Genomic DNA, 24,222 nt, shown 5'->3' on the forward strand with positions numbered 1-24,222 from the left:
ATCCTTCAAGGACCTGTGGAACTAATGAAAAAAATCACACCTGTAAAGGTAGATATAATTTTTTTCCTGGGTTACATCTCTATAGCTCTCTGATTACTATCCTATAGCTTAGTATAAAAGTAATCATGTTATGAATGAATATCCTGTTCACATGTCAAGTAACAATTGCTTCCTTTTGAATTTACAGTTTTTTAAAAAAAGCTCCTAAAATACATAGGCATTATGTGCTGTACCTACCTCTCCCCAGTCCACGTTTTTGGGTGGTAAGGGATAATATGAAGTTATATCATATGCTATTTCTTCCATAAACCACTTAAAACTTTTGCAGTTGTGATCTTCACGGAACTTTTTCAGCTCAGATATATCTCCATAGGGTAGCGCTTTTGTCTCGGGCCGGCTGGCATAGAAGTAATCTTTGTATTCATCCCACCACACTTCTACAACTCTGACATAGTTCTGTGAAGAATAAAGACACTGCTGTCACCTCAGGGCACACACAAACAGGCCAGAAGTAACTCCTTGTTAATAACAGAAATTTAAGGATTTATCCTCTTAAAAAGTGACAACACAGTATTATTATACAGCACTAATAATTTGTCACTATCAGTACAAGACACGTGAATATTATTTTCAAGTGATAGTTCAGGACTGAAGGCAGAAAATTAAACTGGGCTGTTTAATGAGAGTGCAAAGTCTTTTTCTAAGATTAGAAGTTGTTCATTTGAAAATAAAGACTTTTCAGTTACAGGTGCAATGAAGTGCTGCATTCATTTGCTGCTGTCAGAATTGCAATTCATACTTTCTATTCACCTTCTACAATCTATTAATGAGGAGAATAATATGCATTGGTCCACTAACAGGCAAAAAAATTCAGTCTTACATGGGTCAGCTACTTGGAGAAGGGGGAAAATTTGGTATAGGTCACTTGGCAACAAGCCTCTCCCTCACATATTTCTTCTCATTCTCTTTGATGGCCCCTATCTCCATATTATCTGTACACGTTCTACCTCACTTGGTCCAATTCTTCTAGTGTTAATGACCTGGTGTTAAAACAGTCTTAAAAGATCTGACTAAAGGCACAAATTATTTTACTTTAATCCACATCCAGCATAAATTGAACAAAGCTATACAAAAAGAACATTTACTGTGAGGATGGCAGGGTTAAAAGCTATTTCTACATCCTGCCTCGTACAGAGAAGCAACTTAATATTTAAGAACACTCAGCAGTGCTTTTTATATTCAGTAAGCAGGCCAGCAGACTCATGTAAGGTGTTAATATATGCAGTAAATATTTTTGATCAGCTTTTAAGAAGATTGAAACGATTTTTATCACTTCAGACAAGGCAAACTAGCATCTTGCCTGCGCTGAGCAACAGACTTATCATTTTCTATCTTGTTGCCCATTACTCTATCTCTACCCCCACGTATGTACCCCTGGGCTCCCCTGTACTAGTCCTAGTCCTCATTTCATCAAAATGTTAATAATCCACATTACTAATATGGGACTTTTTCTGGGGAGGAATGCTGGGAGGTGTTGGGGGTGTAAATTAGCCAGATTAGTTTTTTATCATTCAGCTAGGCTGGGACACTGCCTTTGGAATTAACTGTTAGAGAGGCTCAAGCCATATCTATAACCCTACAGGTACTCACTGTCTAGGGAGATTACTCTGGGATTGGAATTTACAAAGAGCTGGGTCTTTGGGAATGCGATTTACCAATGCCAGAACGGAGTGCAACAGAAAGCTTAAACTGGGCAATAGAAAAACTTAACAGGAGGGCTTTCTCTCTTCCTGCTGATATATGAAAATGGATATAAACAGTTTTTCTTGAGCCAGATTGTCTCTTCACATACAGAACTGGCTCATTTGTTTTCTGGAATTTCTGGAATGTCTAATTTTAATCTCAGGGCTTGAGTAATACTTCAAGCACCTGCAGTATACCTCAGCAGTTGCTAATTTATGATGTAAGGCAGAGCATGCCATCTTCCCAGGTGTCACTTACTGCCTCTTAACTAACAAATGCAGGCACAAAAGTCTGAGAGATGCTAGATTCCAGGATTCACTAACTTGGCCTAGGATCATACTCATCTTTATTAAGATAAAGGGGGATTTCAAGCCCATGATCTTCATCTTGAGGAGTGCTATGGTTACTAGAGTTGTTCATACATACTTGGGCACAGTGCAGCAAAGGCTGGAGGTGTTGACATTGAGTAATAGGAAGTGCATTTGTATCTCAAAGATAGTAGGGGAAGGCTTTAGAGCAAGAAGACAGGTTCTAGGATTCTCTACTCTTAATAACAGTGGGATTAACAGGAAGATTATTCTCCTGGGGGGATGATCATCTGAGCTTTAGATACTAAATAGTTTGGATGAAGTGCTCTCTAAATTGCTACTGATAATTTAAACAAATTTATCTAAAACTGTTCTTATCTGAAATCCAAAACCACCTTCAAGGCTGCTTCAAAACTGTACCTTTAAGGTAGGAGAAGACCCAACGTACACAGGGGGTGGATTTCCTTGCCAGCCCTGCAGACGATAGATGTGTCCAACACGAGAACAGGGAACAAACAGCAGTTTTCCACCACACTGCCAGATCTACAAGTTAAAACAAAGGTATTATTAATATATATGCACAGGAATTTAAGACAGCCAAATAGATTATAAATTATGGAAGAAATGTCAGCTAAATTTCTTACTATACTATCATATATTTATGTATTTTTTGCTTCAGATGTAAGCATAGAGAAAATAGTTCTTTGAAATGAAAGGTATACTGAGTACACTTTCAACTCACCCAGGAATTTACTCAACTAAAACAATTTTTTAAAAAGCTTTTTAGAAAGTTGGGCATCTCATTCCATCACTATTTTAGAACAGCAGTAATGAATGAGTGCACAAAATCAGGAACTGGGTAATTTTTATTATGACAGAATTAATGATATTTTGATTTTATTAAAGTAATTCACATGCCATCACTAAGATGGGTTCTGGTTACATGCTGATATAAGGATGTTTTAGGTAACCCATTACTCCAAGTAGAAACAGGTATTTATTTGACTACAGTAGCTGGAAATAAAAAAATGGGTAAAATATATTACTATTCTGAAATTCCCTCACTCCCACATATCTCTGGATAACCCCTTAATGGGGAAAAATAAGCATATTTAAATCAGAATTTAATTGCTCATAGTTTGAAGAAGTTTAATTGTAGCACTAAATCCTAATTCAAGCTAACTTTGTGAATGTTTCAAATTAGTCTTAATTCCAGATCAAAAATGTGATTTACCAGTATTAGGAAAGATGGGCAGAATATCTTACTTTCTTCATTGCATCATGATATTAATGTTCTTAAGTTTAATCAAAAAACCTCCTCAGGTATGCAAGGCCATTAATTTTATTTGCTATCTAGGAGACAGCACTTAAGGCTGATAAACGTTTAGTTCTTCCAAAGATTGGTTGTGATCTGCACAAAACCAGATTGGAGGTCTCTACATAACGAGCATTTCGATTACAGAACTACTGCAAGTAATTTCAATCATGATTTTAATCTAAGCAAGATGAAGAATTATATGGATAAAGACCCTGTGCGTGTAACATCCTCAATAAATACACTTTGCATATGGATTTACAGCTGAGCAAGTGCACTCAGAGCTTTCCTCTAACTCATGAAGAGCAAGAGTAACTAGGAGAGCTCTGAAGGTACTTCCTGTAAAATTCAGCTACAATTTCACAGATCACTGCTGAGGCTATAAGACATATACCTTCACTTTTGTCTGTTAATTGGGACTGATTCCTGCTGTCTGCACTTGTGTCATTACAGACTCTGAAGCTACAAGAAGCTAATGACGATCATCTCAGGTTTCCTGCAAACTGAAGAGCATGCATGTGCCTAGGAGTGAAAATAAAATCCTCCTCGGTGGTTATGAATTATGCAGTTAGTGTTTCAATTATGAAGACCTCTCTTGTAAAGAAGTTCTTGAAATTCTGAAAAGTATATGAAATAATTTTTCACTCACAAAAATGGCGGGGAGGAAGCAGATTACTTTTTGTTGCACCATTTTATACTTTACAAGTGCACATGCATAAACTGAGGACGATGAGGACTACTCATTCTCAATCACTGCTTTCATTAGAAACAACATTTTTCTATACCCACTATGAGAACATACAGTTTCCTCCCATCAAATTTGCCAGTCTGGTTTCATATTGGATATTTGGGCAGTTAAGGGTGCAATCCCGAAGTTTTTACAAAATCCATTTAGATTGATTATCTAAATAATTAATAATTTAGATTGATTATTTTAGATTTGATAATCTAGATTACACATAATTTGGGTTTCAGCACAAAGAGACCTCTCTGAATACTTCTGTCCCAAAGTCCACAAGGAAACACTGAAGAGACACATCTCTGTCACATCTCCTCACAAAAAAACCTGGGCTTCATGAGGAAGAGGTAGGTCTATCTAAACTCCAAACAGAAGTATTTACAGAAAAAAAACCCATCTATTTAATCGAATTAGTTTTCACATATTTGTGTTACCTTGTAAGAAATTTCAAAATTTTCACCACCCCAGATTTGAAGCCCTGGATCATAGAGACCCAGTTCAAAGAAGAAATCACGTTCAATGGCAAACAATCCACCAGCCATTGCAGGGGACCTGAAAGAGGAAGACAGTGTAAATCCTTCTGCCAAAATGATACAACAGCAGTCAAAGAAAGCTTTAGCAAAGAAAGCAATTGAGTTAACATATAGTAGAGATCAGGTAAATGGCAATACACTGAAAAATCATAAAGCTTTGTCATCAGCTTGCAGCAATTTTCTGAAGTGGCATCTATATAAATTTTAGTGAGGTCACAGTTTTTTATTATGTTGAGGGTTTTCTTCTACAGTTGATTTATTTAATTAATGAATTTGATGATAGAAAATCTTGGTCTGAATTTTCCACTCAGCCAGTCAAATAACTTAAATAAAAAATGAGATGAGAATCAGTGTGATGAGATATTTCTCTCTTAAATTTTTTTCTAGTTTTTGAGATAATCTGAAACTGCACACAGGTTTACATTCTGAGGAGCTGCCACATTGGAACACACTGTCTATTACACAAGTAACAGAGTTTTTCTAGCTTTCTAATCTTCTAGTTCTTTTCGTCCTATTAGGAGACACTTTACATTATACTCAGTAAAATTTTTAAGAGGGCCTAGATAAAGTAAGACAAAGTTCCCATTTTGGTTTAGTTTTTTTTTTTTATATTTTTTTTGGTTACCTCTTTTCATGACTTTGTAAATCCCTCCCCATATATTCAATCAGCAAGTTTTAATGTGTCAAAAAGATACCATGGTCTGGATTACAGTTTGTGCAGGTTTTGGCTGGGGTAGAGTTAATTTTTGTCACAGTGGCTGGCATGGGGCTGTGGTTTGGATTTGTGCTGAGCACAGGGTTGATAATATGGGGATGTTTTTGTTATTGCTGAGCAGGGCTTGCACAGAGCCAAGGCCTTTTCTGGTTTCTGTTCTGCCAGGCTGAAGGGGAGACTGGCGGGGGGTGAACACACAGCCAGAACAGGTGACCCAAACTGACCAAAGGGATATTCCAGACCATGTGACATCATGCTCAACATATGAAAACTGGAGGAAAAAGGAGGAATCTTTGGAGTGATGGTGTTCGTCTTCCCAAGTCACCATTACCCACGATGGGGCCCTGCTCCCCTGGAGATGGCTGAACACCTGGCCTGCCCATGGGAGGCAGTGAATTCAGTCCTTGTTTTGCTTTGCTTGTGCGTGTGCTGACTCTAAGAATAATTATCAGTTTAGTTGCTGTCCAAACTGGGATCTGTCATTGAGATCACATGCCAAGGTACTGCTACATGTCCCTTTCTACTTATTGTCTACTCTATTTTCCTCCAACGCTCCTTTTGTGTGCTGGGGGTCCAAAGGTTAAGAAGCCAGAAGACACAGCAGGGGGAAGCACTTTGCACAGCACAGCCCTGTGGCTTTCCAGCACGTTTGGTTTTCCCCAGCACCATGAAGACTTGGCAAGTGTAGAAGCCTCAGCAGTTTCAGTCTTGGGCTCCAAGATGCTGCCAAGTGTATTAAAGAACACAGTAAAACTCACATAAGCTCGGTAGTTAACTTCATAGGATACAAAGAGGTAAGCACAGTTACTGAAAGAAGAATTCAGTCCCGGGGCAATTCTCACGTTACAAAAACGTTGCCTCAGCGCTTTAAGCAGTTGAGGATCTTTTTGTTTTCTTTTTAAGCCAAGCAATCCTGGCTACGGTTTCAGCAAGACTTTTACTTGGTCTTACTTGCCTTGGTATTGCTGAAAGAAAATGCACACAGCCTGGACACAAACAGATGCAGGGCATGTCTCTTTTTAAAGGAAGCATTGTAACTCTGAAGGTATTATTAAAAATAAAGTCATCTTTTAAAACATTCTGAGAACATGTGTTCTGTGTTTCTGGGAACAGTTTAAACGATTTTAAGACCTGTTTGGATGGTAAACACAGAGCACTATAGTAATGTTTGAAATAGTTTATTCCCCTCTAAGTGAATATTAAAGTTCCAATGCGGACAGCTTTGTCAGAAAATGGTATTATTTAAACTGTATACAAAACAGATCAAAGCTTCATAACTTGCTTGCATGTGTTGCCATTTTAGCAAAGAACAATCATGGGTGGGGATAGGGAATTACCAACATCAGTTCTTACAATGTCTAAATCATATATACAAGCAATAGAAGACATTGGATTCCGAAGATGTGAAGATTGCTTTCAATTGTAGTAATATGATTAGTTAAGTGTGAAGGGGAAAGTAATAAAAAACCAGCAGAACCACAGTCTCCCAGTATTGAAAAGCCATCCAGAAACCGTAGTTTCTACGCTAGGGTTTCCAGGCAGTTTTTGTTTTCTGGGAAGAAAACATACCCCACTACAAAGCATAATAAAAAGGCAGAAATTCTGTGGAAATTATTGGAGTTTTCCCACAATAAAAGGTGCTGTTTTTATCTTTCTTCCTTTTTTTTTTTTTTTTAAATGTTATGTGTAGTATATTAAAGTTCTTAGAAAATATCTAGCCAAGATTCTTAAACAGTATGCTTCTTTTTCAGATGTGATCCATTGTGAAGCAAGTAGGAGAAATATGACAAAAGGAATTTTTTTTGATACACATGCATAATCCTCCAGCTGTATGCATGCATCAGGCCATGACAGCAGGCTACAGATTTTATGCATTACCGTCTATCAGAAATACTTCCAGCATGCTCGTTATTTCAAACCAAACGGTTAAACAAGCACTGTTGTTTCTAACGGTACTTTAAAAAAAATATCATGGCTAATTAAAGTTTTCCCTGGCAACACAGTTATACAATTTTTCACTTTGCCAAACGGAACCCAGAAATTCTGATGTGCACTCTATTAACCACACAAGAGCAGGAATGGAGGGGCAACACAAGGTAGCGAAGATATTTTGAGCAAATAGTTGTGGCAAACAGGTCTGACTAAACAAAGCAGCTAGTGTGGTTAGAAATGTGAGGGTGCTCAGGCTAGAAGTACATGCAAGTTTTAGTGGATTAATAGCGACGTCAGGAGAAAAAAAAGAAACGGGTAAGTGATTTAGTGATTACCGATACGGTTCAGTTTTTGTCTTTCTGCTTTCCTTCTCTCTCTTGGTCAAGGGAACCCTCTTCCATAGCATACTCCAATCCCACGCTCCTCTAGCAAACCCATCTTCGTCACCACCCCCTTGCGGCACAATCTTAAAAGTGTTGCCATCTATGACATCTATGAGCGGCACAGTGCATGTGGTTCTGCGGCGCAGGGCAGGTGCGGTTACGGGCACGGGCCCGCGTGGCACGCGTGCGCCGAGCGTGGTTGGTGGGGAGAGAGGGGTGGGGGGAGAAACGACAGGGTTTAGACAATTATTCACTATGATTCACAGTATGTAAACAGCTCGCTTTACCGATAAGGCTCAGTTTTATGTTTTCGTTTGGACTTTTCCTTGTGGCTTAACGGAATTCGTTTCCATAGCAAACTCCAGTCCCAGGCCCCTCTGGCAAAACCATCTTCATCCCCACCTTGTTGTGGCTCAATGGAATAATCATTCCCATCTATGTAATCTATTAGAGGTACAGTACATGTAGTTCTGAAACATTTATAGAAGGGAAAGAAAGAGCAAAATACAATTTCAGAAGAGTAATCTGTCTAATCTGAAATTTACACCATTAATTAAGTTTATAGAAGATTTGTACATATATTATGCAGTGTACATAAAAAGTCACCTGTAAACATACTATTAAAAAAATGAAGCCTCATTAGAAGAAAAAAGAGATGGTCTTTTCTTTACGCTGTTTTAAGATGTTCTGAAAACAGAAAAGTTAGGTCAGAGAACGATAATATATCAATTGGTTTATCAATACGTTTTCCTTTGTGTGGTCATCTAAAAAAGCACTGCTGGAGGCAACGAAGGAACCCTCAGGGGGCTGGGTTTCTCACAGTATTATTATTTCCTGTCATTTCTATTCATATCACATCTTAGCTGTCAACAAGTATGATAAACACTTAGCTTTTACTAGTGTTGGCACAGATTTCCATTATACTGTCCTATTCAAATGCCCTGAAAACCCCAAAAGTTTACTTATCCTTACTTATTCAAGTAAGGATAAAAAAAATCAAACACATTACTAGTGCTCTCCTAGAAGCAGTTTTCAGCAGAATTCTTCCTGTTTGATTTGCAATACACTCCTCATTGTGATCTATCACACACAATATTCACCAAGGAAAAGACATTATCTTGTTTTTCTCCCTACATTTTTCAAATGAGTTTCCCAGTGACCCAGGCTGGAGCACTTTCACCTTTTTAAATGAAACTTCAAGAGACAGAAAAGGCAGGGAAGAAGAGACATGCTAACACCATGCTGTTTTTTGAGGGAGAGGCAGCAGGAGGCTGCCAAGCACTGTCTGCTGGCACCGTGTGCCTCAGCATCTCTGGTCCTCCTGCAGCCTTCACCTCTGTGGGCAGTGCTGGAGGATGCCTCTAAAACCCCCTCTTCTCACCAGTTTTTCTTGTGTAAAACAGTAATACACAATGGGAGCACACAAGCCTTTCCATCTTCCCAAGGATACTTTCTGGCCCAAATAGTGTCTTGGTTGAGTTACAGCCTTTGAAACACACAGAACCCAATTCTTCAAGAGAATTCTGGTAGCACAGCAGGTTAACAAATAGTTTTTAGGATTAAGCAGCTATTTTATGTGATTAAAGAGTCTAAACATGCACATGGTTTCCTAAACACACATACCACTGACCACACAAGCTAGGAGTGCGGTAGCACACACCAACAACAGCATTTCAACAGCTGGAAGAAATGAAAGCCCTGGAGATCTCTCTGCCACCTCTCCAAGACATCCCCTCACAGTGCAGGCACTTCCAGCACAGCCTCAGAGCCTGTGCCTGTGGCAGACACAGGCTCAAGCCTGGCCTCGCTTTGCTACAGACAACGTCCCAGAGCACTTCAGAGGAAACAAATAAGACCAAACATGAGTAAGCTATAAAAGCTCTTGAGATCACAGGGGCTTTAAACTCCCATGAAATCAAAATGTTTATTGCTACTTTTTCTCTACCAAAAGCCACAGTTTTTTTAGTTATTTTGTTCAATCATGCTCCTTATTCAGCTAGAATAGAACATTTCAATATAAGTGCCTCAGCTGTAAAAGATAAGAGTTATATATAATCTACACTAGACAAAATCTTCAGTATGCCTATTAAAATAAACTACCTGAAGATCAATTTGCCTGACTATATTCCTTCCTCGTTATGTATCTTTTATGCTGGAAGAGAATATAATAATCATATGGAAAATATTGATATAGATATAAAACATATTAACTATACTTTGTAAAGTGAAGATTATTACTGTTACTTTTTCTTCCTAAAAGGCCAGACACAGGAAATAACAAGAGAACATTACCTGTCCTTAGATATAGGAGCTATAAGTGGTGCATACCAATTAATTCCCACCTCACAATGGGCATCAAGGTAAACCAAAACCTTTGAAAGAAAAAAAACAAACAAACTTATATTTCTGTATGCAACATCATGATTTAATTAAGCTTATTTATATTGAGATACATTCACATTATAAACAAGAAAATTAAGATAAAATGAGTAAAATTTATCTCTATTTATCAATATTAAATTTTAATTTATCTATTTATCTCTATTTATCAATAATTTCCTCATATCTGTTGAAACCACCACGGCCTTTCCCCCTAAAAGAGAAAAATAAGACAAACTTGTGAATGAACTGGCTCCTACCTGTCCAAGTTTAGCTTTCTGGGCTCCAATGCTTCTAGCTTGGATCAAGCCTTCTCTCCTTTCATTTCGAAATACCTTTACAAGACCATTCCACTGCTTTATATAGTCATCCAGCCTCTCTTGTAAGTGTGCTATCAGATGGCAAAGAAAAAATATTTGGTGAGGTTTAATAATAAAGACTTTTGTGCTCTTAAGGTAACCCCAAAAATACCTACAGACATTTACAAGAACCTTTAGTTCAACCACTCACAAACATTAAAACTGAGGAGATCAAGACCACTGACCTCATGGCACAGGTTTGTGTCTGGCACATCTGAAGAAATGGCAGCTGAAGTGGTTGGCCACACCACAGGGAGCTGGGTGGACTACTCAGTCGCTTCAACCTAGCACATAGTGGCTTTCAGGTTTTCATCTGTATTCCAAGCAGCCAGAGAAGTCTCTACACTTCAGCACACAGCCTTTCCTCATCAGATGATGTCACGTGTACAGCTGAAGACACTTTTCAGTTCAACATTTCCCTTCACTCACTTTCTGCCTCACAGAATTTTCGGTCGGTCTATTAGTAATCTGGAAACTTGCAGCAGAATCCTACCATGCTCAAATTATTGCCCTCCTTCATCTAGACCTGTTCCCTCTTGTGGAGGTATTACAATAATATTTTAATGAAATTAATGAGAATAATTGGAGGGCCAGAAGTGCATCGTGCTGAGGAGACAACAAACCTTTAGCCAAAGGGACTTCTGTCAGTAAAGGGCGAGTGACCACACCAGAACCACAGTGAGCTATGCTTAAATGGTTTCAGATTTGTAGTTGCAGATTTGTATTTGCCTTGGCCAAATTTCTCTGGAAACCACATTCCTACCACACAGTTTGAGAAAAGGATCCTAGTGTTGCTTAACATTTTTGCCCATAACAGATGATGCTGTTGAGAAAACTCACGAAGGCAGAAAGGCTGGTAATCAGGCACCTGCTGCTTGCAGCTATGCTGATCTAGCTATTGGTGTTTGTTAAAAATCTATTTTTGTACTCAAAGGCTCAAAAGAATTGCCTACAGCTTCAGTTTCTCTCAGTCAGGAACCAAAATAAGCCACCTAATCTACAGCTGAGGCATCCTTGCACTGATTTGCTTTGCACCACTGTGAGGGGCTGATAGATGCCATGCCTGTGCTGATCTAACAGGAGAGGGGACATGCAGAGGTGGAAGCAGGAGGATGTCCCTTTCAGCAGCACCATGCCATCAGGTTACTTCAGCAGAAACATTCTCTGCAACCTGAATGGAAATGATGAAGTCTGCAGGCTTCTGCAACTTATGTTTTGGTACGTTGTATATTCTTGTCAGCAGTATTTTAAAAAAATAAATAGCTTGAACAAAAGCTATGTAATTGAAAAGGAAATGGTGTTTCTTGGAAGTGAAGTTTCCAATATTGAAAATGCAGCAATTCTACCAAACAACAATCTTTTGAAATCACTGTCTTTTGATACTCTTATTATCCTTCCTCTCCACCTTTATAAAAGAAAAGGTTTTCTCAGCCAAGTTTTATGTATTCTCCTTTCCCACACACATTTAAAATTTCTTTTGTAAATCCTTGTGCATTAGGAAAATTTCAAGGATACACAAATGTCAAACTAGAGAAATAACAATTTTATCACATATGCTGTATAGAAGAACATGCCATGTAATAAATAAGAATGTATGGTTTGATAGCTGTGATATAAATTTTTACAGGACAAAATCAACTGAATTTTGAGGTCATACTGAAGTGGTACTAAGAGAATCTTTATACCACACCATTATTTATGCTGTAAATTCCAAGCATATGTTACTGAAGGACTGTCAGGAATGTTTTAAAGATTTAAAACCTGAAGTTATTTCCAGCTCTCCTGCCTATGAGGCCAAATGTTTTACTTATCAAATGTTCAGCTATGTAAGGCTCAGAGGGAGCTGTAAAAACCTGTCATATTGATTGTATAAAGCTTTTCCACAGTACAAGTCTCAGGACCTTGCAGTCCATTATCTGAAACCATGCCAGGGTTAGCAGCAAGTGCTATTTCCCACAGGAAAGATGAAATTTTCCTCCTTCCCATCCTACAAAGCCTGCATGACAGTAGTGTAAAAATCCTGATAGTTTTATAGTCAAAAATATTGTTTGGCCAGCATTAAATTTTGTTCACCTAGAATGTGTATTTATGACATCTGTCAACAGCCTTACAACAATCTGGTTTTTGTTCAAAAATGTATATTTTACCTTTCAAAATATTATAATCACCAATCTGGCTTTCCCCTGTTTGAGTTCCTCTCTCATGTCTACGTGCATGATTAAAGCATGAATCAGTGTCTTTTAAAAACACATACTTTCTCCAAAGGACCTTAGGCACTGCAGATTACAAAGGGGGAGGAGGAGGAGGAGGAAAGCAGTTTTTTCCCCCTCAACTCATGGGCAGCAGTCTGAGAACTAGAAAAATAGTATCAGAAGTGCTTCCTAGAGCAGCTGCCTCCTGCCTGAGGAGTAGTCCTGCCCTGTACTGTAATACTCTCAAGGTGGGGCTCTCAGCTCTAACACAAGCACTGATTACTGCTTCAGTTTCCCCATGGCAAGCACCATTACACAGGTTAATAAAAATACTGCTGCCTGCCTATGCTCATTACTTCCCCTTTGGTTATCTCATGGGATGCTGCATCAGTTGGAAATAAGGAACATGTAAGTAAACACAGAAGGTAGACAAAACCTTTAAATGCTACTAGGAACACTGGCATTTTTTACCTCACAGCCACCCTTTACAGATGCACAGGCTACAAAAGCAGTTCCAGCTGAGATGTCACCCTCTATGTTCAGAACACAAGCAAACTGGTGCCCAAATACATAACAAGCATTGGAGACCTATACAAACAACTGTAATTGTAGGAAGCTATAGAAAATACAGTTTTATGAATTCTCATTGCCCTCCAGAACAGCTGTTTCCTTTACACAGCCAGCATTCAGAGAAGAATAAACTGCTTCTATTGAGAATAGAAGAAAAACTGGGGGAAAAAAAACCCTCATGTGTAACAGCCTGGCCTCATTGACACTGTGGCAGGAATTGCTGCAACATTTCTTGGACTCTAACATGAATTAATACAGAGGTCTCCATAGAAAATGGAGATAGAATCATTCCATTAGCTTGGCAATCTTCTTGTTACTGTGCTCTTTGTACTCTGACAAGGGAAAAAACGCCAGAGTAGAATTCAGCACATATCTCTGCACAGTTCTCCACAGTCCAAAGCCTGCTGTTTGCAGGAGAGATTAAGGAAAGAGAGTTATTCAGCAAAAGTACTGCTCCAAACTGACTTTATCCTAATAATTTTAACGAAAAGGACATTTTCCAAGCATTTCAACTGCTCCCCCCATAAGACATGACATATATAAACTTCTATGCAGCTGTAACTCTCTTCTGATGAAAAAGGATTTCTCATAAGGAAAGGGGCTTTTTCTCATAAAAGGCAGGGGCTTTTAGGAGGCAGCCTTTACAAGTGTTTGCAACTGCTGTGCTCCATTTTAATTTCATATCCCCCGAGAGGGTGGCAGCTAAGAAATAAGGACAGTCACACTGAACATGAGCAAACATCTACCCAGTCCAGCACATGGCACTCAGCACTGGGCTCCAAGAGCATAAGGTGGTCTGCTGGGTGGAGAGCAAGACATGAAATGTGCAGTTTGGAAGTAGGTGGGGAAGAAGAAAATCCTGTATCTGTGCTGTCAGCATGACTTTTCTTCTGGCTGAAAAAGCAAAAAGCTACCAGCAGCTCTGCTGTAATTAAGAGTGCTTGTATTTTGCAGCTCTCCTAACAACTGGTGAACTCTTCAGGCAGCTTGGCACACTTTGTAGCTCATACTAGTCCATCCCTCTCTCCAGGGAGAAAGAAGTAGAGCAAGACTCTGCTCTCTTGGCCATTTTTCATCTAGAACATAATTTGGATTAATGAAATTAAGTTAATTATATTTACCAAGTAATAGCCTAAAGGTATTTGAAGAACTATTATAGTGAACTAGTGCGATTGCAGCAAGGTGTTTAGAGATATACTAGTCCATGCTTGTCTTACCAGTCACTCATACCTGAGAGAACTGCACCTCAAGCTTTCTTTATTGAATTTTTTAATTTATGAAAGTTATCTGGAAAATTGAACTGTGAGAAATTCAGAGTCAAGGCTCTGCTGGATCTTAGGTCCAGGCTGTGTCTGCTAACCATTCATTCATGAGAAGAAAGCTAAAAAGTTCTGTATTAAAAAAAAAAACCAACTTAAAAAATACTGCTTTCTTTTAAAATACGTCATATAATGGAAAAATAGTACAAGTTGTTATGCCAGAAGAACTCATTCCATGAACTACATATACGTGGCACAGAGTCAGCTACAAGTCATGTGAAACCCAAGTATTGAAACCTATCATTAATGAAAAATCTGGTAAGTATTCTAGACACAATCAGTGTCACAGTTACTTTATACAGCTAAGTCAGTCCTAGCTAAAAAGCAAAAACACAGCATATGTCTGCTGACTGAATTATTAAAATTATATCCCTTAGGAGAAAGGATATTTTTGGTTTATAGCATGTGTGTATATCTAAGCCAAATTCTCAACAGCTGTTAAAGGATACAGAAGACTATAATTTAGCATTCAGTATCTTTATTAGACTAAGCCAAGTTTATAACACAGGTAACTTTCCCTCTCCTGTTAAAGCAAACAGAAAATGACACCTACCTACAGGTATGATGCAAAAAATAACACACAATAACTATTTTTAATTGTGGCTTATACTCCAAAAAGGCTACCTTAACTATGTGATGAGTTAATTAAGAAAATTCGTAGTGAATACACCCATAGAAAACAACTACCATGAGACTGGAACTGGGAGAAGCCCAGATAACTTAATAAAAAGGAGAGTTTCAGAAGTCATCTGTTTTCTGTGCCACTACACAATTCAGCTATGAAAACAAAGATGAGGGTATCCTGTGCTGCTGACCAAACTTGCCTTTGCTCAAAGCCATCATTAACATTGTCTAGAAGAGACTGTCATGCCACACAGTCAAAATTATGTTTTTATTTATGTGTCTACTCCTTCTCACTGTCAACATCTATTCAAGAACCATGCTACAACAAAATCGGATAGAACGTGCAGCTTTGATGCACTATTTTGAAATTTGTTTAAAGTTTGAAAACACTCTATTTTCCTCTGTCTCAATCAACTTATATCTCTAGGAGACCACTTCTTAGTTCCTCTCTGTATTTGGCCTTCTATTGCATTAATGCTGATGATAACACCATGACAGGAAGAAATAAAAAAACAGTGTATGCTTACATTTATAAGACAAATATATGCAAGTACAAATACATGCATCCTGATTATAAACCAAGATCAGAATGTAAATTATAAAGGAAGAAGAAAATCTCTGGACATATGTTGGCATGCAGGACTCAAAGAAAGGCAGAAATTAAAATATATTTTAATTCTTAAAAGATTCCCCCCTTCAATAAGAAACAATAAGCAGCTTAATGTGATGTTTAATTAAAAAAGGATTTTGGAAATGAAAAAGATTTTGAAAATGAGTCAGAATAATTTGAGTCTAGGTAGATTTCTATTATAGTTAAAAAAATGAGACATCTATAATCCTATATGCAACAAAGGAAACCTGTTACTCCTGACAGGCTTTACCCCTTTGATACTCTTCAAACTACTTGTTTTCACAAGAGCTAAGAGAGATACTAGCTATCCCAGCTTGCTTCTACACACTACCCAAAAACTGTGGTAGAGAGCTCAAATGACTGTGAAGAAACAATCTTTTCTCTCATAGTCAACTGAAATCATGGCAGATAATAAATCAAAAGAAAACTATTTCAGGAAAACAAAAAAATTCTCTTTTTCTACAAAGGAGCGTGTTAATATTCCAAACGTACCTTTGTTGCTAAAATCATCAATCAGAACAATTTCTGCCAAGTATTTTCTTGGTGTTCTCTTGATGACACTGTGGACTGTCCTCATGAGTGTGGACCACCCTTCATTATGGAAGACGATGACAACGCTGGAGGTAAGCAGGTTATCATCATAATGCCAGTATTTGCATCTGTAAAAAGAGCTGATTTCATTAGTTTTCACAGTGTGACCTACAACTGCTTAACAGCTTCCTTGTGCAAATGAAGTCTTCACTGACAGCTATCCTTCAGGTTTAAGAGAGACAGGATATAAAAGGTAATACAGCTGAAGTGCATCAAGATACAGATACAAATAAAAATAAAAAGAAGACTACTGAGGACAAGTTTCAGACCTGGTTCAATTTCAATGAAAATCTTATAAGATATAACACATGGAGAAAAAAAATACAAGAAAAGAGAGAGATAAAAAAACCCAAACAAAAATAGTGTAGACACTAAAATCTTTTTTCCTGAGGCGTTAGAGATGATTTAGAAACAAGCAATGTGAGTACTTCCAATACCTTCCACACTTTCCAATAACTCTAAATCACATTTATCATCAATGGTTTTCATTTCCAATTGTAATGTCCATTTTCTCAACTGCACCAATTATTTCCTTAACTTGAAATTTCCCTACTGATCACTAGCCCCTTGTCCAACTATAGTAATATAGTTCCTATCACCGAACATAGAGACATAGCACTTTTGATTTCAATGGAAAAATCCTTCCTTTTTTCATCTTTCAGCAAATTAAGTCTCTACTAGAGAGATTCTGACTTTTCAAAGACAGCTATCATGTATTAAGAAATTATTAGCAACAAATAAAAACTTCTAAACTTACAGATGCACAAATTTCCCTAGTTATCTTTAGAGATAAAATTCTCTTAGAATAAAAAGCTTAAGTGCACAGAAACATTGCTGCTCCTGAAAAGAATTACCTTAATCATCAGAGATCAACAGAGTTTCTGAAACTACATTCAATTAAACATGGAAATAATTCACATAACAGACCCACAGGTATTTAAAGAGTTTCTCTAGTGAAGGATGCGTTTCACTTCTCAATGCATCAATAAGCATTTCTCACCTCACAAAAAATAAGACATTGCTAGAAATATACTGTTAATTTTATCCCTGTGGGAGAAGAAAATTACAGAATCAAAACAGATTATAACAAAATTTTATTTAATAAGGCATTTAGCTTTTAGGGTCTGCTGTAAGCAACCTCTGAAACAGCACAATCTCTACAAGTACAAATTACTGACTGAAATCCCCCAGCTCGATAGTTTTTACGCCTGAAGTAGCTGCAGCTAATCATAGTTACCAATAAAAAAAGTGCTAGACTGGCTGTTTAAAAGGTTCAGGCCACGGATGCCTTCCTTCCACAGTTCTCTCTCAAAGATTCCAGCTGATTACAGATTGCAGCACTTCCATTTCCAGCACAAGCATTTAAGCTGTCAACAACTTACTTAGCCATCTGCAGAGATAAAATGGATACTCTACCTAGGTGTGCTCAGTAGGCTGTGTAAAAGGAAGATTTAATATGTTTAATAACAGATTTATAACAGAACAGTGTTGCTTCACATACATTCTCAGTACTAATTTTGGTGATATGGTTATGTTAAAAGGTGGAAAACAGGGTGTTATACTTTCAAAAACCAGCATACCAGCTGAATGCCATTCAAGAGGACTGTGTACAAGGGAGCAGAATAGCACCTTTTGTCTCAAAGCAGAAGGCAGGAGCTGATGCAGCTTGCATGGTGCTCCTGCCCTGCACCTGCAGCAGTTTAGCTAGGAAACGTTTTTGCTTATTTCTGAATAAAAAGAGAGGGACAGCTTCAATGTTTCAGACTGCCTTCAAGGAAAAAAACCAAAAAAAAAAACCCTTGGAAAAGAACTCAAATCTTTTGGTTGCTTATTTCTCCCTCTTCCTGCAGTACAGGTTAGTCGTGTTTGTGAACAAAATGGTGAACAGCATAAGAATGAAGGACAGTAAGCAACTCTGCACAATTTAAAAAGGTAAAATCTATTACAAAAGCCTGAATTGACCAATACATCCATGAACAATTTATAAGCATTTTTTGATCTGTATTTAATACATTTTTTATACACAAACCCAGAGGTCTAGACAGGCTTTTTGCTACATAGCCAACTTAAATCTCCTCAAATCAGGTGTTGTTAAATGTGCCGTTTGCAAGCAGTGAAGCACTACATTTATATCTCTAGTAAGATCATGCTTCCAGCTTTTTCCAGACACTTTATTTCCCTTATTAGACAGCCCACAGACCGACTCATCAAGCCCATAAACTCTGACAGGCTGCAGTAACTCCTGTGCACAGCCTTCTTTCTCTACTTGAATTGAGAATTAGGGGTTTGAAGTACAGTAGTTGTTTCAGATATGTGAAATTAATAAATGTTTAATCTGTGGCAGTTTTTTTTCAATAAATGTGAATGTTGCTCAGGTATTTGAGTGACAAAAGCCAATAGCCTCGGCTCTCATTTCCTTCACATCTAACAGGGAAAGAAGCAGGGAAAGCATTCCTCAGTGGAGCCTTTCCTCAGTGGAGCAGCACTGACATCCAGTGGTTGGCAAACCACATACCAAGAAACAATAAATTCACTTTCCTTGTGTTTGAAGCTGAATTTTACAGTACAGATTTCCCTGAGAATTTTAGGCACCGAAAAAGGGAAAAAAATCTGCCTGAATTTCCATGAACGCTCTTGATTTTTAAAAGAGAGGGTGAAGTAGATATGAATGCTCAGGCAAAAGCAGCAAGCCATTGAAAACTGGCACAAGCAGATTCAAAGTACAGAAGGGTCTCTGACAAAGAGGATTTAAATATTTCAAGCTCTAGCTTCATCCCCTGGGTGCTTCATCCCCTGCCCACATTCTAGCACAGTGACCTTTCAGGTGTAGCCTGCAGGCCAGCTGTGGCAATATACTATGCACCAAAGTAGTAAACAAGATCACTTAAAAGAAGGTATTTTTAATTCTTATTGATAGAGCTGAGAGGATGGCACATTGCAGCAGATATGCAGGAATGACAAGGAGCACCCTTAAGCCAGGCTTGCCTCTAGACACTTCACATTACTCTTCCTGAGCCCTGTAAAGAGTTATTGCACAGGAAAAGAGGAGCAAGTGTGCACAGATTTACAAAGGGCTGGCAACACCTTCCCTGGGCAGTGCTGCAGGGAAGAGCTGCTCTGTTTGTGCTCCCTTTCCTTGGGGAACTCATGGGTGAAAGGAAACAACACCTTCAGATCAGTCCACAAATAAAAAGTTTCCATTCTGCAGTCAGCACTGGTACTACTGGGGAAAAACAGGACTGACTCATCACTGAAGCAAGACAAAATCCTTCAGAAGGCACAGTTGTGATCTAATTGAGAAACAGGGTGAGTAATGTTTTTTCTGTCTATTAGCCTGCATACTTAGGATGTGAATTAGTTCTACTCCCTCTCCACCCCTGGAGGCAACAGTGGAGAGGGAGCTTGTGCCACGCCAAAGTCCCTTTTCCCTCAGTCACAAAGCTGTGCAGCAGCCACACAGCGAGGAGTGTTTTTACAGGAGACCCTCTGCACAGGGAGGTGAGCATCTGGGCTGAGTGCTCCTTGACTTGGGGAAATTTCTGCTCTTACAGCTTTGTGCTCTATTCTTTGGTGTGCTCTTAGGATGCCCTGCAGCCCCACAGTCGTGATTGTGGGTGCATGGTCCAAGGCTGGGATGACCATACAGACTTCTCTGTTAGGTACCACTGAAGATGCAGATACAGACTCAAATTTCCTCAGGCTTGAAAAAAGCCAGAAGCGGAGTCTGCTTTTCCTGGAAGAGTAATCCAACCATGAACAAAAATGCAAATGAAAAAGGACAGCACTTTGACAGCAATTTAAGGGTGAGCTCCATCAGATAGATATTTAGAGAGCAATTTAAGATCTTGAGCCAACAGAAGTGTTTCTCCTGTCATGCTGAACCCCTGACTTTGCCAGAATATCAGCACTGAAGCTTCAGAAGAAGTAAGAGGTATCATGTCTCATGATTCTATATCCCAATACTATTTTCCTTGTGTCAGCTCTGTAACCTGCACCTGCACGTACCAAGGACACATCAGTACCCTCTAGATTTTAAAGCACTGTACTCACATGCTAAGACCAAAATGTACCAGCACAGATTCCTCCAAGAAGGCAGGCAGGTGCCATCACATTCCTGTAATCACTCCAATAGCCAAAGAGCTCCTGAGAAGCTAATCAGCTGTTGCAAGATGAGGGACCTGAATCAGTATAAAGCTGAAGGACTCAATTTATTATCTATCCTGAAATTGAAGCCAAAATTTAAAAATGCAATTTCTCTTCTCCATTAATATAGAACTGTTCACAATTTTAAACTGTATTTTAAATTTTATTTCACATGTTAAGTGGTATGAAATCCATAGATGCATTATCACCTATTATAATTGCTTTACAGTGCGTGCATTTTTCTCAACTCTTCGAAAGAGTCCACCACTTTTAGCAAATCCTAAAAATAAGTTAGGAGATCTGTTTTCATTTTCAGTTTCCTTTTTTAGTAAGTCCTGTTCTTATCTTAAAAGGAGACAGGCATCCAGCTGACAGCATGCTGTTTACATACTTTTAATAGGGAATTCAGGGCTCTTTGTTACTTTAAATCCCCAATTTATTATGACTACTGCAGTGAACTGAATCTAACCCCTAGGAAGATGGATGGGAATTTTTTTTTACAGAACACTTTCTGTTTGCTCATCTGTATGGTTGACATCACCAAGGGCATGGCTGCTTAACACCTGCAAAGCAGAGGGATCATTGCCTAAGTCTAGAGTAGACAGAATAGACAGAAACATATCACAGAACTGGGCATTTCTTTGTTAGGATACAACCAAGTAAACCTAATGCTAATGCTGGATTTGTTACCTATGAAGCCTTGAGGGGCATTTTTGTGCACCAGCAACATCAAAACGAGATTATAGCAGTGGACTTACAAAACAGGGGTTCTGGAAGAGAAGTAAACAGACAACCTGAGAAGGACAGATTCATCAACCGAGTGATTTTTTTCCCCTTCAGCAGACAGCAGCAAAACCTCTATTAAACACTACCAAACAGCTTAAACCTACGCTGAAACAGCATTTGCTATTTTTAAAATAGCTACATGCTTTGCCCATTTCCATTCCTGAAGTAACTTGCAAGGCTGTGTGACTACATTTTATTATTAGTGCCCTTGGAAGCAAAATCTGTATCTGCTGTACCTCTGAAAGCATCATTATCCAAATCCAGGGCAAGGTTTGCATAGAAACCCAACATTAGCGATTATAAATGAATGAAAGGAATAACCTTTGCAATTTTTCTAATCACAAGATTCTTGCTCATACTTATCCAACACTGAAAAATCCCCTATCACTTATCCAACACTGAAAAATCCCCTATCACTTATCCAACACTGAAAAAAATCAAAGCAATTAATACCACAGGGCAGGAAAGCTGGGGTACCTAGGTGGCTAAAATAAAATCTTTTCCTTAGGGAAAGGGAAACTCCCATACAGGGAGACAGAGCAAAATGCCTCTGCTTTCCTGTTTTTGTTTAAAGGGAAGAAGACCTCACAATTCGTGAGGCCTTCTGCAGTCTGGTGACACACTGTGGGTATCGTGGGGAGGCTGTGACGAATTTTAGATTTATCAAACTTTTACAGGCTTTACCAAAACTAATATAAACAACTAGAAACAAACTTGAGGCAGTGAGCTCGGTCCCACAGAAATACTGTATTTCCACCATGCCTTGCTCATCAGATATTGAACCTTGAAGTTCCTACCCATGCACATCTGCATGTACTACATGGACTGCAGTATAACTTGTATCATGCACATCTATTTGAATGCCATAGCACAGTACAGTCTGGTTAACAGGAAAAACACAGAGAAAAAGGAAAGCATTTTGTTTTTTAGCTTCACAGTCAGATTACAAAATTTGACTCATTTGACGAAACGATTCCCCCACACGCCCCAGAATTTCCATGCCGCAAGTTGGCACTTGGAGGGTTACACAAACAGCTGCAGGAAATCACTCACACTCTTCTCTGCCCTTCCACTGAAGTTAGAATTTAAATATACTCCAGGTGCTGTGCTAGATATATATTTTTGTTGAGTAAGAGGTCATGTTCAGAGCTTGGTCATCTCATTTCAGATGCACACACACAGAGGTACGTAAATCCAACTACAGATAAGACAGCTGGTGCCTCTGTCAACCTCTTTGTACTCTCTGGGTGAATAATTTCTCCCTCCAAACTTAACATTTGAAATGCTAGCAGCCAACACTAAAGAGACAAAGGATCCATTTTCTCCATAGTTTTCATTACTGAGGCCTGAAATGTTAACAGAAAATGCTAGGTTTTGCTTGAAGGTGAATGCCTGGAATTTAAATCTTTCCTGACCACATGAGATGCTCTCACAATACATGCCTAATTACAATTTAAACACCATTTTTTTCCCCTCCAGGAATCTTGCCAGCAGTACTGCAGTGGAAAGCTAGCCTTCCTGATTTAGTGTGACCACTATAATTCACCTGATTCTCAACTCCAGCTCTCACTGAGGTGCACAAAAATTTATGTGCACATTATAGAACCAGTTTTCTTTGTTAGAGAACAGTTCCAGTGTATTATGTGGCATTGGAATAAAAGATTTTCCCAAGGTACCAAGTGAAATGAAACCGAGTCCCTAATGTTTCATTTCCAATGATATAGATACCAAAAGTAATTACTAAAATCCTTTTTCTTGTAACAGTATCAAATATGTAATTTGCAAAGTGCTATAATTAAGGAACTAATCACATTCCTGAAGAAAGCAGGTTCCACTCCAGAGCCTTTGTATTCAACCTCCTTAGCTACAACAAGATTGACTGGACAAGTAACTACTTACTGTAAGAGGACATACTAAATTCATGTTATTTGCCCAGAGTAATAAGACTGTCCATTTCTAATGAGGAGCCAAGACTCATCTGACTTATTTCATACCCTGAGTAATTTGTTAAAGATTTTGGTGTTTTTTAACTCCAGTCTAGCACTAACAATTTTCTGTACAATTCAATATTTTTAAAAGCTTTTGGACCATAAAAAGGGTCCAAGCTGGCACAATCAAACTATGATAGGAAAAATATATTAGTATACTAACGGCTCTGCCTTACTATCACACAGCTCTGCATGTATGTATTCTTAGTAAAGTTAGAAGTCTGTTTTTGGCAAAAATTCCCTCCTTTTTATATACTATAAATAATTGAAAAATGAAACAAACATCCTTCGAAACTACATGTGCAATTTTAAAAAACAAGCCAATTCTCATTCCCTTTCGTTTTATAAAACGAGCTGCAAAAACAGCTGTCCAAAAATAGACTTCTGTATGCACACAACATTGTACTCAGGCAAGGAAGAGTCACCTTTTTGGATTTTTCAACAAAAGCTCATTGCCAGCTGTTCTGATTGAAGTCAAAGGCGACCTGTGGCAACAGATCCAATTATTCAAGTACAAATTTGTACGGCCCAGGGGTTATGCCCTGTAACAGCAGTAATGTCCTTACAAAGAAAAACTCAAACTGGATAATCCACAGAAGGAAAAAAACACTTAAAAATATTTATTCTGCCACAATCATACTGACAGATGTGTGTGGGTGATGCAGCTGGAATTCTGTCTCACTCTGATGAGTAGACAGCATCTATTTACTTTTTATTATACAGACAAAAAAAATCCAGCAAGAAATTAATTTGTCTCATGCCATAAATATTAATGATGTCTCCTCTCCCAGTCAAACTATTCCAGATAAAATTCCTTCAACACTTGTCAACAGAAGCTGTCAAAAAAATCTAGCTTAAATAAAGTCATAAGACTAAACCCTTCTGGGTCAGTACATATGATTTGTAAGCAAGTCTTCGGTGGGTTGGGTAACAACAGCAAATCAAGCCTGAGCAAAGCATGTTGAGCTCTAA

General features: G+C 38.4%; 1 protein-coding gene across 2 annotated transcripts in view; it reads right to left on the bottom strand.

Moving 5' to 3' along the window:
• The window catches only part of GALNT7 (polypeptide N-acetylgalactosaminyltransferase 7), a 70,154-nt gene that overhangs the window by 7,910 nt on the left and 38,022 nt on the right, over positions 1-24,222 (bottom strand). Inside the window, exons 3-9 of one of the 2 annotated variants that reach the window (XM_086890288.1) lie at positions 16,235-16,401; positions 10,308-10,438; positions 9,961-10,040; positions 7,621-7,803; positions 4,540-4,657; positions 2,472-2,594; positions 238-456 (exon numbers count right to left, since the gene is read on the bottom strand). In XM_086890288.1, the coding sequence (XP_086746414.1) occupies positions 238-456; positions 2,472-2,594; positions 4,540-4,657; positions 7,621-7,803; positions 9,961-10,040; positions 10,308-10,438; positions 16,235-16,401 (1,021 nt within the window). Of the gene's footprint in view, positions 1-237; positions 457-2,471; positions 2,595-4,539; positions 4,658-7,620; positions 7,804-7,955; positions 8,139-9,960; positions 10,041-10,307; positions 10,439-16,234; positions 16,402-24,222 lie in introns of both variants that reach the window. The other variant, XM_086890289.1, reaches the window with a different exon arrangement.

Source organism: Cyanistes caeruleus, chromosome 5, assembly GCF_971803275.1.
Source record: "Cyanistes caeruleus chromosome 5, bCyaCae1.hap1.1, whole genome shotgun sequence".
NCBI classification, from domain to species: Eukaryota; Metazoa; Chordata; class Aves; order Passeriformes; family Paridae; genus Cyanistes; species Cyanistes caeruleus.